Source organism: Sinocyclocheilus anshuiensis, unplaced genomic scaffold (genome assembly GCF_001515605.1).
Source record: "Sinocyclocheilus anshuiensis isolate Anshui unplaced genomic scaffold, SAMN03320099.WGS_v1.1 scaffold183, whole genome shotgun sequence".
NCBI lineage: Eukaryota > Metazoa > Chordata > Actinopteri > Cypriniformes > Cyprinidae > Sinocyclocheilus > Sinocyclocheilus anshuiensis.
In genome coordinates, this window is record NW_015548309.1 from 658,822 (window position 1) to 674,918 (window position 16,097).

The window sequence follows — 16,097 nt, forward strand, 5'->3', positions numbered from 1 at the left end:
TTATAACAAATTGTTTAATAACATAATATATTACATAATTAATCATAAATAATTATTAATAATATATAAAACATACATACATATATACAGACACACATAGACGTGTGTAAATAGTATGTGTAATATTAAAAATAATAAATAAATAATAATAATATACAAATATAATAAAATATGTAATAAAACAATATATTAAAGGGGTCATATGATGCTTTTTTAAAGATCATTATAGATAACAATATATAAAATATTATAAAATATTATAATAAAATGTGGTTAATAAAATAATATATTAAATAATGAATCGTATTGGGTAATTTGGATAATATAAATTATAATAATATATAACCTACATAAATAATAATACAATACAATAATAATTAAAAATTATATAAATTGTTTAAAATAATATATTGCATAAAGAATAATATATAAAACAAAAATGAATTTTCTATAAATATAAATATACTTAGAGAAAATATATAAATAAAAACATTCAAAATAATTAATATAATAAAAATGGTATAATACGAAAATATATTAAATAATACACAGACACACGCACATATATGTATATGAATTTAAAATAAAACTATATATGAATATTAATACAGAAAATCATATAATTTATTACAGACAAAATAATTCCCCTGACATTTTATATTCATGGGTATGTGCCCATATGCTCACCATTGTCTAGCTCAGTGATGTAACACTCCTCCACTGCTCCAGATGGTGTGTGCACCTTAGCATCAATCGCCCCTCTCGCTCCGTTCAGCTGCACGGCAAACGAGGCCTCTTGGTTCACCTTCAGACCCATCTCCTGCAGAGACACAGCCACATATTTCGTTTAAAACGGAGTATGTAAAGATGTGCCTTTCTCACTAAGCATATTCACAGTAGCCTACATAACAAATTATTTGCTACTTCGTCATGCTCATTTGTCTTTCCTGAGAAACTCTTCGTGAAGGGAACTGCAAGTACACTTGTCTCGTCTCATGATAAGCTGTCCTGTGCTCTCCATCAAGTGCTCTCACAGTCTCTCAGAGAGTGTGTTGATAAAGGAGCTGCCATCCGCTCTCGAGAGGCCCTGAATCTCACCCGTCCCGCTGCTACAGAGAAAAACAATCCCTCTCCACACAACTCAGTGCGTGAGCGTGTTTGATCTGGAATCACTCACCTGCAGGCTGGTGACGGTAAGTAGGCGGGCGTCATCTGACACTGATGCAATAGGAACAATGAAAGGGCTGTCTGGGATATGCTCATCGTTAAATTTGATTGACACCTCATAGTCACCTGAAATCAAATAAATAAATAAATGAGTGTAATTGAAAATTATTCATAAAATTTAATTGGAAAATTTCTCTACTAAAGCAAACACTACGCTAAAATTAGCATTAGCACTTACCAGGTTCCTGTACTACATAGGCCACCCCACAGGAACCATCCTTCCTGTCCTCAAAGGAAATCTCTGCTTTGCTGGGCCCCTCAACAGCTATGGACAAACCGCCAGCACCGGCCTCACGGGTCCAGATACTGAACTCAGCTAAAAGTCACACAAAAAAAGTTTTTTTTTTAATATATATACTATCACAGTATTTATTAGTATTTTAAATTAGATTTTTTTATATTTTCATTTTCATTTAGTTGAAGTTTTTTAAGGTACTTCAACTTTATTTTAAGTTTGTTGAAAAGCATGGTTATAATAGATAACTAAAATTAAAAGCATAAAAATGGTTACTTTAAAATAAATGTTAACTGAAATAAAATAAAATATAAAGTTCTTTTATTTCAGCTAGTTGCCAAGGCAAATTTTCTCATTTTCATTTAGTTGAACATTTAGTAATGAAATACTAAAACTGAAATAAAAATGTATAAAAACTATATAAAACAAAAGCTAATAAAAATTACAAAAAAAACAACAAAAAGACTAAAACTTTAACTAAAATTAAAATGACACCAGAAAATTTAAAAATAAAAACTAATTCAAAATATTAATTAAAAACTATAATAGTATCTTGACACTATTGCTAATTTTTTTTTATTTTTAAATACATTTTTTCCATCTACTATTTATATTTTATTTTATTTCAGTGAACAAAAATGATTTCTAATAGTTTTAGTTTTAGTTAACAACAATACTGCTTCTTATCTCTTACCTGGAACTCCAGCCACACCCCTGTCCAATCCAGTACCACCAGCCCGAACCTTATGGGCCCCTCCCTCTCCCAGGGGCCCCACAGTGAACTGGAAGGGGCTTCCAGGGACATGCTGTCCCCTGTATTTGACATTGACAGTGTGGGGGCCCATCTCCTGAGGCACAAAACGCACACCATAGGTGCTGTCCTCTCCTTCTATGATCTCAGCATCCTCTGTGTTACCGCTGGGACTCGTCACCTGTGCGGTCATTTCCTGCGTACCTGATTCACCTGAGAGAGAAAGAGGGAAGGGAAAAGAGAAGGGCACACATATTTCACATAAAGAGACATTTCACATAAAATTTCAGGCATTTCTTCTATAAAAGATGATATTTTGGCTGGGCTGCCTGCAGAGTTGAAGGCTGCTCAGATTTTCCAGTTCGGTTCTCCTGTCATAAATGTCTGCAGTGGAAAGAGTGTGCTCATTCCCTCTGAAAACCCCATAAACACACATATACCATGACATCATCACACACACATACACAATAACACAAAAAGAAACTTGTAAGAGCTGCACAACTTAAAGGAGTAGTTCACTCAAAAAAAATAAAATTCTGTTATCAATTACTCATTTTAAAACAACATTTCGGATGAGTAAATAGTAAAGTATATATATATGTATGTATATGTATATGTGTGTGACCCTGGACCACAAAACCAGTCATAAGGGTACATTTTTTTAAACTGAAATTCATACGTCATCTGAAAGCTGAATAAATAAGCTTTCCAGTGATGTATGGTGGAAATATTTAGGATAGGACAATATTTGGCTGAGATACAACTATTTGAAAATCTGGAATCTGAGGGTGCAAATGCAAACAACACAAACAAACACGCACACACACCCTCTGATTGTCGGCCCTGGGCACTGCTGAAGGGTCCCAGCTTCTCCCTGCCCAGAAATCCACCGAAAACATCCCTGAAGGGATCACCCCCCACCTGGGTGCTCTCTTCCACCCGCACTTCCCGTTTGGTCTCGCCAGCACGAGTCTTGCTGATCTCGGTGCGCTCCGTGCACGTGTAGGTGTGGCTGCTGCGTGTGAAGGTACGGGTGAGTCGCTCTTGGGCCGAAACCATCTGAAACCAGTTCCCTACAGACATGGAACCCGAAAGACAGAGGAAGGAAAGAGAAGAAGGAAGAAGAAAGGAAGCGATGAAAAAGGAGAAACAGGAAATGCATGCTTCCAAGCAGAATGGAAACATATTCTGTATTCTTTTTTTTTTTTTATCAAAACTTAAATTCTATATAACTTCATACAGAACCACTCTGATTCAAGACACAGGAAGTGACACGTGTGACAGTGGGAAACAGGTGGGAAAAAGAGACAAACTCTATGTCTGAATATGCCTACAGTAGTAGGTGGAAAATAGTATGTGAGACGAGTAGTATGTCAATTCATAGAACAGTAGGCGAAAACACTTTCGGTGAGATTCTGAAGTGCGCATCTGATGGACACTATACTATCCCATGAGGCCACGGGAGTCAATCATTCTCTCCTCACCTGGAATCTTGAGGTTGAGGTCGCAAGTGCTGCCCACCGTGGCAATAGAGGGCGCCTGCCTCTTTCTGGTTATACTCTCCTTCATTCTTCCCTCACCCAGAACCTTCACTGTAAATGGACTTCCTGTGGAACAACATAAAGAGTTTAAAGGAGTCGCCCACCTCAGAAGAGAAGCATCTTAAAGAGACTTAAGTTTGAGAGCTGTGCTGTACCTGGCACATGTTGGTCAGCGAATTTGATGTTGATGATGTAAGTTCCGGGTTCGGTTGGGCAGTAGGTCACTTTGCATGTTCCGTCGTCCACATCCGAACAGTTAATGTCAACTTTGCTGGGCCCCTCGATGGACAGACCGAGACCTCCATAACCTAAGGTAACCAAGTGGGTTTTGTTGGGGGAAGTTGTGGCCTAATGGTTAGAGAGTCGGACTCGTAACCCAAAGGTTGCGGGTTCGAGTCTCGTACCGGCAGGGATTGTAGGTGGGGGTAGTGAATGTACAGCGCTCTCTCCCACCTTCAATACCACGACTGAGGTGCCCTTGAGCAAGGCACCGAACCCCCAACTGCTCCCCGGGCGCCGCAGCAAAAAATGGCTGCCCACTGCTCCGGGTGTGTGTTCACGGTGTGTGTGTTCACTGCTGTGTGTGTGCACTTTGGATGGGTTAAATGCAGAGCACTAATTCCTAGTATGGGTCACCATACTTGGCCACATGTCATGTCACTCACTTTATGATTTAAAGGGGTCATATGATGCGATGTCAAGTTTTCCTTTCTCTTTGGAGTGTTACAAGTGTCATGGGGACGCTGTGTGTTTCATTATGAAAGCGAAACTACTTTGTTTGGCCTTCCAAAAGAAAACACAACTAGAAATCAGTGGTTAAGTAGTATTTACAACACTGTTCCAGAACAGTTCAACCCAAATATTCAGATGTCCCTTTAATACAGTTAGGAAAAGCAGAGCTAGTACACTTTGATTTTTACACACACGCTAGTGTATACATACAGTATGCATGACATAAATTTACACATGCATACAGATAACGCTAAGCGTTTGTGTCAAATGTATACTGAAGTATACTTCAGGCTTAAGTTTTTTACTGTTGCTCTGCGAAATTTCGTTGTCGAATTGTCATTTCAATAAGAAACCGTGCTATTGAGAGTTTCGCACAATGGCGAAAAAGTTCCCCATGCATATTTTGCATGGTTTAAATTGGTCATACGAAAGTTGCTTGATAAATGTTTGGAATTTAGCTGCCAAAAATTTTTTTCCATTTTACAGTACTGTACATTGTGGAAGCCACAAATATCCTAGAATATCATTTACCTGCACTTCTGGTGTCCACGATGAACTCAGCCACTTCAAAGGTGTGTCCTTCTATCAGTCCTTTCCCAAACACCTTCACCTTACTGGCATCTCCGATCTCAGACTGGCCCACCATGATCTTGAATGGGCTGTTGGTCACGTGTTTTCCATTCTTCTTCACACTGACCACATGCTCACCCACCTCTTTAGGAGTGAAGGATATTCCTGAAGGCAAAGAGCAATGGGAATGAGTTCTTTCTTCAGGTTTATAGAGTATTTTATGGTAGCACCGTCATATCCAGCAAAAAAGATAGGCCTCAGGGTTTGACTGTACATCAAAAGCCTTTTCTGAGCTGATAGTCGATTCTCTTTGAAATCACAGGAAGGAGCTCTTAGTCTCAAATTAGGTTTTAGAGGCAAACACTACAGGCATCACCTCATCAGAAAGTTTCAGAGTTTGATTGCTGACTTTCTTGTTATGAAAAACCTTATAAGTTTATCTAGTCTCTAGAAGTGGTATAATTACTTTCACAGTCTCACAGTCTTCTGGGAAAATGTGCCTAAATATTGGTGACTCATCTTGTTTGCAGGGGTGTACACAAATTTCGATAAGTCCTACCTGAACTTCCTGTTGGAAATTCAATGAGGGGTCTTTAAGAACCCAAAGTAACTGAATCCAATTACAAATAATATGATCCGGCTTATTTATGTTCTGCTTTATCAGCTCAGTCGTGACATATGTAGGTGCTGGCAGGCCTGACGAGTGACTAACCGATGTGGCGGTTTGGCAGTCTCTTCAGCAGGCAGGGCTCCTCGTTGCCAGATGGGGCTCTGATGCTCGCGGTCAGGGAGATCAGGTCCGTCTCTGTGATCTTCAGTGACACGTCTGTGGCCGTGCCAACGTTCAGCTGGGATGTCCTCATGGAGTCATCACCTACATCAAGAATGAGACAGAAATATGTGTATATATACAGTATATATATATATATATATATATACAACTAACAAATATGATCCAGTTTCAAAAATTAAACATTTACTGTGCGGGTGCAACCCCAGTTCTATTGCAAAGAGCAATGTTGTGAGGGGCAAAGTGAGAGTGAGACAGAAGGAGGGGGGAAACAGATACTTCCTGTTTCTAAAAACTGTCAAGAAGTGGCTCCTACTTTTAGAAGCACTTCAGATGCGGTTAAATTCTCCAGGTGTGAAGGCACGCGCACACACATAAACACACACGACAGCTAATTTCGTGATTCACAGACGTTATGGAGAGACATAACTTTGCCCTCTCTTGTTCATCCTCTCTTGTTCATCCTCTCTCTCTCACTCATACCCATATTTGGGCACATACAAAACCCTACCTGTGATCTTGGCTGTAAAGGGGCTTCCAGCGATGTGCTTGTCATCAAACTTGACGATTATATTATAGTCTCCTGGGGCTGTTGGCAGGTAGGACACAGTGCAGGTGCCATCTTTATTATCCTTACAGCTGATCTCTGCCTTAGAGGGGCCTTCCACTGCCAAAGACAGACCACCTGAGAGAAGATGAGAGAGCAATGTGGGAAGTCAAAAGTCTGGCAATGTGAAACTAATGCAATGTGGCTGTGAGGCTGCCAGGCCTGGTGTGTGTATATTACCTTCTCCAGCGTCCTTAGTGACGATTGTGAAGGTGGCGGGTTTGTTGACCATGCCATGACTCAGACCAGGGCCATATGCATTCACATGCCCGCTGTTAATGGCATCTACATAGAACTGCAGTGGACTTCCTGTAAAGGCATTATTAAAAAAGTGTCACTTCATGTTTAAAGATGATCAACATCAAACACAGGATTGATTTAAGAGACCAATTATAGAATAATTATTACATTTACAGATTTTAGAGCAGCAGGCATCTAATTGTTTTGATACCTGGAATGTGATTCCCGTCATATTTGATGTCCATCTCATGTAGGCCCTTCTCGGTGGGGGAATATTTGACCGTCACAGTCCCGTCCTTGTTATCAGTGATGTGAGGACAGGCGGTTTTACCAGAGGGCATATGTACCTCACCTAAAAAAAACAAAAAAACAAAATGCCATCTTTTAAAAGAATGAATTCTGTAGGCATCTGTGAAAAAGATGCACGCTTCATTGCACCTCTAATAGTTTTCTACTTTTTTTATTTGTTTAATAAGTGTTAATACCTGTAATCTCCCCCTTTTGTACAGTAAATGGAATGACCAGATTGAACGGGCGAAGCATTGGCTCCATGGCATCCACTGCAGTGACTAGTTCCTCCGTGGCCTAGAAGAGAAAGAGATTTCAGCATCACTGCACTGCTAACTAAGTACAGTGAGAAGATATAAGTGCATGCAATGGGTTAATGGCTGGAAAACGAAAAACAGACCAGGGCCCAGGCTGGTTGGACTGCAGTAGATGGAATAAATTCATAAAAGCAGCAGCAACAAAGAACCTTGTGCAAAACAATCCCTCTGCAATAGGAGATCAGCAACCTATTCATTAACTCTATGAATGCATGATCAGCCATCTAGCCGTTTAATAAAAAAGACGTCAGCAGTAAAGCTCATGGGAAATGAAGCAAAGATGGATGAAATGAAAAAGTGTAATGACAAAGGCTGAGGAGCAGAGAGCGTTTAGGACGTTATCTGATGACTAGGGGTGGTGTGTACCCAGTGAGGGGTGTAGCCCTGGTAGGGGGCGTAGGGCTGCTGTAACTGTAGTTTATCACATGGTTCCTCGATTATAGGGATGGTATCAGATGCCTGGAGATGGTCACATGTTTAGGGCTTCACACGACACACATTTACATGCAGCTAATTCAATTTGACCCATTGAACTGGAATTGAATTGCTAAGTTAAACATCATCTCAATGAATGAGGTACAAAAAGGTTTTTATTTGGGAGAATTATTATTTGTAAAAACACACCATGCACTGGTAGCCATATTTTGAAATGATTTATGATCATCTGCATTAAAAAAAATACAAATATAACGTACGCTATTGTTCAAAGTCTGGGGTCAGTAATTTTTTATTTATTTTAATATTTAGCACCAGCAAGGATGCATCAAATTGATCAAAAGTAACAGTAAAGACTTTTACATTGTTACAAAAATTATGTATTTAAAATAATTGTTGTTATTTTGAATGTTTATTCATAAGGAATCTTGGGGGGGTAAAATCTTGTTTTCTACAGAAAACATTAGGCAGCACAACTGTTTTCAACAATGATAATAATAAGGAATGTCTCTTGAGCATTAAATAAACATATTAGAATGATTTCTAAGGATCATGTGACACTGAAGACTGGATTAACGTTGCTGAAATTTCAGCTTTGCATCACAGGAATAAATTACATTTTAAAATATATTCAAATAGAAAACATCATATAAATTGCAATAATATTTCAGAATATTACTGTTTTACTATATTTTTGATCAAATAAATGCAGACTTGCTGAGCATAAGAGAATTCTTTCAAAAACAATAAAAAAACTTAGCAACCCCAAACGTTTGAATGGTAGTGTACATTCACAAATATATACAAAATATTTATTATTGTGATATGCAAAAATCACTATTCATACTGCATAGCAACAGAAGGTGCTCACCACCACATGGAAGGGGCTGTTAGGAATGTGCTCTCCTCCAAAGCGGATGGTGATGACGTATTTCCCAGGTTCTGGAGCGGTATAGTAGATATCAAATGTCCCGTCCGCGTTCTCCACCACATCCACGTCTAGCTCTGCCCCGTCTGGAGTTGACACTTTGCAGTTGACCTTCCCCTTCCCAGCAGCCTTTGCATCCACAGTGATAACGGTCTCCTCGCCGATTTGAATAGTAGGTCCGAGCCCAGAGCCTGTCCATGGGACCGCAATCACAACAAAGCTGTTTTACTACACCATTCAGAGAGTTATAGTCTGAATTCATGTACACTCGGCCACTTTTTGCCATTCATCTCAGTGACAAAGAATGGCCTAAACTGATCCTACATAAAAGGCTTGCAAAGTTTAATATAGGTAACTGATGATTTTTTTTAAAAACTCACCCAATCCGTGTCCACCAATCGACACTACAAATCAACAAGAAGAGCTGTTAGAATTCATGATGATCATGCTGAGATTGCATTTTAAGGAAGCAATAAGTCACATAGAGACAGGTGTAACATAGACGTCTACAACTTACCTGTCACAAGGCATTTGCTGGCATCTCCACTGGGCAGAGCATGTATGCGGTAGGGGGAGTATGGGATCTCATCTCCGCCATATTTGATTGTAATAGTGTAGCGTCCTGTCATATCTGGGACGTAGGACACGGTGTATGTTCCGTCTCTGTTATCTCGAATGTTTGCTTTCTTTGGTTTTCCTTCTGGGTCCTGCGAAATTAATGAGTTGTTATAGTGTGTTCATGCAAATGTAAATGCATGTGTGTCTATATATTCATTGGCTCTTGTAAGCCTGCATATAGAAATCCGATTTCTCATTTGAATACAACAACGTTTTAAATAATTGCTGAAATAAATGTAGCCAATATTCAACAAGGCAATATTCCTCATACAGATTACATAGCAAGCATCTCTGACTGTTAGTCATGTAGTGGAAAACCACATGTAGGGTTTTATTCTAAATCTAATGACAGGTCAGTCCACAGAGACCACTAAAGGGCAACATTAAGGGTATCAAGTCCCCTTGACTGCAACAAAATGATCAAGTATGGCTGCCTGGGAGAAAGGTTCACTCTCACATTCAAAAACGCCACTTTTGTGCAAGACAAAGCTGTTTCTGGATGCTTTTGCATGTGTGCAGTTTGGTTTTGGTTTGAGTGAAGTTTTCTCCCTTCCTTTTCAAAATGGAAAGTAGTATGATTATTAAAAAAAACAAGGATCACCCTCAAGAAATTACGATTCCCAAGTCACTTCTGGCACTTCAGTGTCAAAGGAATGTGGTATGAACCAAGAGGACACAAAAAGTGACGTGAAAAGAGAGAGAGAGAGAGAGAGAGAGAGACAGACAGACAGATAGACAGATAGCTAGACATATAGACAGATTAGATAGATAGATAGATAGATAGATAGATAGATAGATAGAACAAAGGCATTATTAGGGAATGAATTCAGAACTAGGGGATAACAAAGGCAAAACTGGAGAACAATTAAGGAGAAAAGCAGCCAAAGGAGCAGGGGAACTGGGGTAGGGAGTACAGTAGCAAGGGGACGATCCATGAGCACTTAGGGGCCCAAGGCTAATGGGAGGGACTCCAGACATGGTGAGTTATAACAACAAGAGGAGGCCGAAAGGAGGGGCCGCCTTACACATCCTTTCCTAAGAATATGGAAGGGGATGGTTCCCTTTACAATGTGGTTCTCCCACACCCTCCTACCCCAGTCCTCCACAAACACAGAGGCCTCTTGCCTGCACCCATCCGGACCCTACAGTGACAGCAGGGAAGGGGTCAGAGGTCAGGGCAGAGGGAAGCGGAGGGGGGACAGTGGCCGTTAAAGCACATGTGATCATCAAGGGAAACCTCTGTCTTAAAACATGTATAAAAAAAAGAGAGAGAGGCCTGAGCGAGTGTTGATGTTACTCACCAGTATCTGTACAGTAAGAAGACCCTCGCCTGCGTCACGGGCATCGATGGTGAACTCCACCGGCAGGCTGGCGGGAACCCCGGAAGCGTTCAGTCCAGGACCGCTGGCACGGACTTTACTGGCATCATGAGCAGGCAACACCTTGATCTTAAATGGACTAAAAAGGGGAAAACAGAAGAACAAACACATGTAATCATCACATGCTACTTTTATTTGGAAGTGTTCTTCTTTCTAAATCAGCTCTGAAGATTTTGGTCATAGTCTATTCACTTCATTAATATTTTATATTAATATCAAATATAATATTATATATTATAGGCTTTATTAATACTTTAAGCAGCCCGCTTACCTGCGTGGCACTTCTTGGTCTGCATATTTGACACACACAGTGTACGGTCCATCTTTAGTAGGAGTGTAGATCACCGTGTGTGTGCCATCACCATTGTCTGTGATATTCACCGGCTCTGTCACACCTAGAAAAACAACACAGTTGATCTCTCTGCGTGCCTGTCATCTAGTCTAGACAACTGTAAAACACTCTTGATGAATGTGTCTGCAGGCTTCATATGGGCATCACTGAATGCAAATCCAGGACTTTTTCCAGCAGCAGTTTGTCATTTTCAAGGTCATCACAAACTAATGTACAAACGTGGAACTATAGCTATGGTTTTTGTGTCCCTTCACTTACAGTCATTTATAACCTAAATATGATTTAGATACAATTTAAATAACTGTTTTCTAATTTAATATATTTTAAACATAATTTATTCCTGTGATGAAAAAGCTGAATTTTCAGCATCATTGCTCTAGACTTCAGTGTCACATGGTCCTTCAGAAATCATTTTAATATGCTGATTTGGTGCTCAAGAATCATTTCTTTTTATTATTTATGCTGAATAGCAGTTGTGCTTCTTAACATTTCGTGGAAACCTTGATACATTTTTTCAGGATTCTTTTACTAATAGAAATTTCAAAAGAACAGCATTTGAATTTGAAATCTTTCATTACTTTATAAGTGTTTTTGCTGTCACTTTTGATCAATTTAATCCATCCCAGCTAAATTAATTTCCTTAAAAAAAAATCGTACTCTTTGAAAAGTAGTGTACAATACTAAAAGTTCATCGGATGTATAAAAGCTATTTAATAAATCCAAAAGCCACCAAAGTTCCATTAAAACATGTACTGTAGTTTAAAAGCTTTGAAAATGGCAACATTAAATGCTGAGAGGGGAACACTGCTAAATCACTTATGATTTATAGATATTAAAAATTAATATGCATATAAACCACTTTCTCAGGTTTGCTAAACACATACATATATTCTGTTAACATTTTAAGCCAGTCTTCCTGGTATACTAGTACTTACATTTCTAAAACCTAAATTGCACTTATATACTTCAAGGACTTTGTCCAAACTCTGTGTGTTTTTCCAGTCTACTTTCACCTGTAGGTCCATACAGCAGCACCTCCAGTGGGGCGAGTCCAGCTTTGCTGCAGTCCACGGTGAAGGTCTGAGGAACGTGGGCTCTAACTCCACTGCCCAAACCAGGACCAGAACACTTCACCTTACTAGGATCCACCAGCTCCCTCACAGGCACCCTGAATGGACTACCTAAAAACCCACAGAAATTGTACAGTTGCTTTTTCTTCATAAAATGCAAAAACAGACCCTGAGGTATGAAATATTCGAGCATTAACTCAAACTGTCATGATTATTAGCTTTCAGACGTCTTAACACTCATATTCTCAAACTGATGAAATTCAGTGTCAATGCATAATTAGTGTGTTGAGTTCAATTAGAAACAAACCATGGAATGAGTTAGACAGAAGGAAATTACATCATACCTGGGATAGGCAGACCTCCGAAAGTGATGTTGACGTCATATTCTCCAGGAGTGAAAGGAATATACTCCACGCTACAGCTGCCATCTTTGTTATCTTTACAAGACATCTTAGCTTCTGATGGACCCTCGATAGCCAATCCAAGACCACCTGTGCCAGCACCCCTAAAAGAGAGGAAAATACAGACATGGGAGAAAACATAAGTTACAGTAAAATCTAAAAATAGTTATGTACTTATATTCAGCTCTGTTCAAATCCAGTCCAAAACATGTAAGATACAATGTTTAAACTAGTAAACCAGATTTTATTTACACCAAAACTATTCATATAGGGTTCACTGCTAAATTTTCGTCACTCTCAGTGAATGGCATTGAATGGTTGGTGAATTTTTTTTATTGACGAGACTTATTGTTTTTGACTCAACGTTTACAAAATAGACCATTCCAGAACACGTTCATGTTCAACAGCAGGTTTTCATAGAAATATGTACCTGGTTTCCACAGTGAAGCGGTTGGGTTTGTTGACCAGACCCTCTTCCAGACCGGGACCGTAGGCACGTACACGGCTGGGATCACAACCTTCGGTTACCGCCACCCTAAACGGGCTCTTGGGGACAGGTACGTCATCATACAGCACCTCTATCAGATGCACACCTGCACAAAGACCAAGATTACAGCACTCTTTCATCTATAAATATTACGCTGGAAAGTACTTTCTCATTCTGGCAAGCTCTAATTTGATTGGCTGGCTGTAAGGGTGCCTCAGTGCATCTTATCCTGCTTAAGAACTGCCTTCTTTGATGGGAAGAGTGTGTGACTATACAGAGAGGGACAGGGTTTTTTTTCTCTCAATCGATAATTGTGAAGGAATATTATCAAGGCATCATGGGAAAACAGACATCAGCAGTCTCTTCTCAAAACACAATAAACAATTAATTAATTTTCATCTCACAACATTGACCTCCACACAGAACAATCAATACAGCAGCCGTGCTCAGAATAAAAGACAGCTCTGAGTGTGTGTGCCTCATGATTCTCAGGGAGGAAAGGGAGGTTCAGTTCAGAAAAAAATGCCAACATGGCCTGTTAAATTAATGAAGACTGGGGCGGAAACAGGACGGCTTCAGTCAGCATGAAGTAAGAAAATGACAGACTTTAAGCAAACTATATAATTTTCAGTTATCCTGTCAACCCAAAGTGCATGAATAACATTTTTCTGACAGAGAGAAAGACAGAATTATGGCCTGGTCTGGTTTTACTGCCTACAGACCCTGGATTGCGGATTTTCACTTTTTACAATTTCTAGTACTATTGATAATTTGATCTTTCTGTCTCATGGACAATAAATGTCCTAAAACAACTGTAACTTCCAAAGTAATGGACACCAAAAGAGTCAAGCTTAAAAACTCCATTAAGAATATGCCCAAGAATATGCAAAAGAAAATAAATAAATTAGATGACTGGAATTTTTTGAGGGCTTTTATTTTAGTTTTTATTTGTAATCCGATTACTGTAATATAGCCATTTTTGTTTAATTTAAATTTTAATTTAATTTAATCACTAAAAATGTTTGTGTGTTTCATCCCAATGAAAAATCAATTCAACAAAAAACATACGTTTTTTTTCCCTATGTACTGAATATCTTACCATCCTCATATGCTGTATATTCCACTCTGTAAGTGCCATCTCCTTTGTCGGTGGTGAACGCATCAGTGTTGGCACCTGATGGGTTAACAATACGAACTTTGATGTGGTTTCCACCCATCTTGCTGTGAACCCGAGTGTCAACGACAAAGTGTGTAGTGACCTCTCGGAGTACCCCTGTGAAAATATACCAAGTTTTGAAGCACATTGCTGAGCACATTGGTACTAAACACAAGCACATTTAGATGGGCCTTCTTACCTCTGGGTTCCACTCCTGGACCGTAGACCTTGATTCCGCTGGTATCGAGAGCAGGATCTACCTGCACCCTTGCAGGGAACTTCGGCACGGCGTGTCCTCCATATTTAATCGTGATGGTGTACATTCCGTGGAAAGGAGGGATGTAGGTGATAGAATATGTTCCATCGCTGTTATTCTGCACATGAACCTCAGCCTGCGCTCCTGAATCTGAAATAATTTCAATGGTCAACTCCGCCTCGCCTGCTTTAGAGCAGTCCACCGTGAACGACGCAGCTTCGTTGACCTTTCCTCTCTCCAGCCCTGGTCCGCTAGCTGTGACCTTGCTGGGGTCAAAGACAGACTGAACCATGGCTTTGAATGGAGAACCAGGGATGTGAGCATCAGCAAACAGGATGTTAATGGAATACTCTCCAGGCTCAGTGGGCAGATAGGACACTGAGCAAGATCCGTCGCCGTTGTCCTGGCACTCGATCTTGGCTTCACACGGGCCCTCCACAGTCAGCCCGAGACCCCCTGTACCTGCACCTTTGGTGTCGATGGCAAATGGAGCGGGTTTACCCACAATACCTCCCTTTAGGCCAGGGCCGTTGGCTCGCACCTTGAAGTGAATGTAAGACAAAACTATGGTCAAATTGCATTTCAATAACAAATCAAAATGGAATTCTAATCAGAAATAATCAGAAATTTAAAAAAGTCATACAACCTGAAAGAGAACCAGAAAATTTAATACTTTAATATATTTAAATTATACATGTGGTACACGTGGAAAGCAGAATAACTGATTACAGAACTTTGAAATATTAAAAATTGATGTACATCTAAGGTGAAATGGCCACTCCAGGTGTGCATCGAAATTTCAATAATTCAACAGTCCAACATGCTTTAACAGTACTAGAGGACAGTCCAACATTTTTCAGAGCCGGACGGCCTTCATCATCCGTATCCATTTATGGCCAGAGATCTGTATCTGTTTCAGTAATGTACAGACCAGCTATCTAATGATTCTCAGTGACACCTTGGCCCAGTGACAGAGAATGGAGCAGCCATTCCACATGTAGATAAAGTACCTTGTTTGGCACACTACATTTGAGTTCACCTTTCCCTGACAGATTAATTAAACACAACTGTCCTCCTGTAATAATTTCCCACAATGGCTAAATGGCCTTTTGTGTTTGTTTTAGGCTTCTTCATTGGCAGAGCTAATATACTAACTAGAGCATCTGGCTCAAGGAGAAGAAAAACCCTCACTGGAACAATTCAGCCATGTAGACAACAGGCAACAAACAAAAATTAAATTAAATTAAATTAAATTAAAATAGTTTGACTTTGGAACCAGCATTCCCGGAGTAAACCTCTACAAACAGGACATTTCGTTGCACGAAGGTTTAAGAAAAGTTGTTTCATAAAATCTGGCTCTAGTTTAGTTTGAACATTCTGACTCTGGTTAGTGGCCCATAAACTCTCTGAAGGTCTTTCTGATTTGTGAGGTAAAGATTGCACGGTACAGTCCAATTTCTCTTGTTACTCCTAAAATACATTCCATGTTTCTCCTCATATGGAGAGCTTTATCATCACAGCCAGCTCTTAGTATGTTTGCAGCCCTCAGCTTGAGAAAGAATCCATGAATGACTTGAAATGTCAAGCCTGTATCTCTAATGAGATCACTTAGTTAGCTAATGTTTTCCAATCGAAAGTATTTGCAGTAATCATGAAAATTCAGTTCAATAAGACAATGACGGGTAAACAAATGAATCACATTCTCCTATTTGTGACT

At 39.6% G+C, this 16,097-nt stretch overlaps 1 protein-coding gene across 2 annotated transcripts in view; it reads right to left on the reverse strand.

The window, feature by feature from the left end:
• Positions 1 to 16,097, reverse strand: part of flncb (filamin C, gamma b (actin binding protein 280)) — a 52,974-nt gene that overhangs the window by 4,309 nt on the left and 32,568 nt on the right. Inside the window, exons 22-45 of one of the 2 annotated variants that reach the window (XM_016444041.1) lie at positions 14,324 to 14,921; positions 14,068 to 14,241; positions 12,912 to 13,074; positions 12,425 to 12,585; positions 12,024 to 12,191; positions 10,930 to 11,053; positions 10,581 to 10,737; positions 9,179 to 9,368; positions 9,042 to 9,065; positions 8,605 to 8,852; positions 7,665 to 7,757; positions 7,179 to 7,278; positions 6,905 to 7,045; positions 6,634 to 6,762; positions 6,358 to 6,531; positions 5,769 to 5,930; positions 5,018 to 5,221; positions 3,910 to 4,062; positions 3,698 to 3,820; positions 3,041 to 3,286; positions 2,157 to 2,426; positions 1,406 to 1,543; positions 1,178 to 1,293; positions 688 to 820 (exon numbers count right to left, since the gene is read on the reverse strand). In XM_016444041.1, coding sequence (XP_016299527.1) covers positions 688 to 820; positions 1,178 to 1,293; positions 1,406 to 1,543; positions 2,157 to 2,426; positions 3,041 to 3,286; positions 3,698 to 3,820; positions 3,910 to 4,062; positions 5,018 to 5,221; positions 5,769 to 5,930; positions 6,358 to 6,531; positions 6,634 to 6,762; positions 6,905 to 7,045; positions 7,179 to 7,278; positions 7,665 to 7,757; positions 8,605 to 8,852; positions 9,042 to 9,065; positions 9,179 to 9,368; positions 10,581 to 10,737; positions 10,930 to 11,053; positions 12,024 to 12,191; positions 12,425 to 12,585; positions 12,912 to 13,074; positions 14,068 to 14,241; positions 14,324 to 14,921 — 4,189 coding nt within the window. The remainder of the gene's footprint in view (positions 1 to 687; positions 821 to 1,177; positions 1,294 to 1,405; positions 1,544 to 2,156; positions 2,427 to 3,040; positions 3,287 to 3,697; positions 3,821 to 3,909; positions 4,063 to 5,017; positions 5,222 to 5,768; positions 5,931 to 6,357; positions 6,532 to 6,633; positions 6,763 to 6,904; positions 7,046 to 7,178; positions 7,279 to 7,664; positions 7,758 to 8,604; positions 8,853 to 9,041; positions 9,066 to 9,178; positions 9,369 to 10,580; positions 10,738 to 10,929; positions 11,054 to 12,023; positions 12,192 to 12,424; positions 12,586 to 12,911; positions 13,075 to 14,067; positions 14,242 to 14,323; positions 14,922 to 16,097) is intronic. The other variant, XM_016444042.1, reaches the window with a different exon arrangement.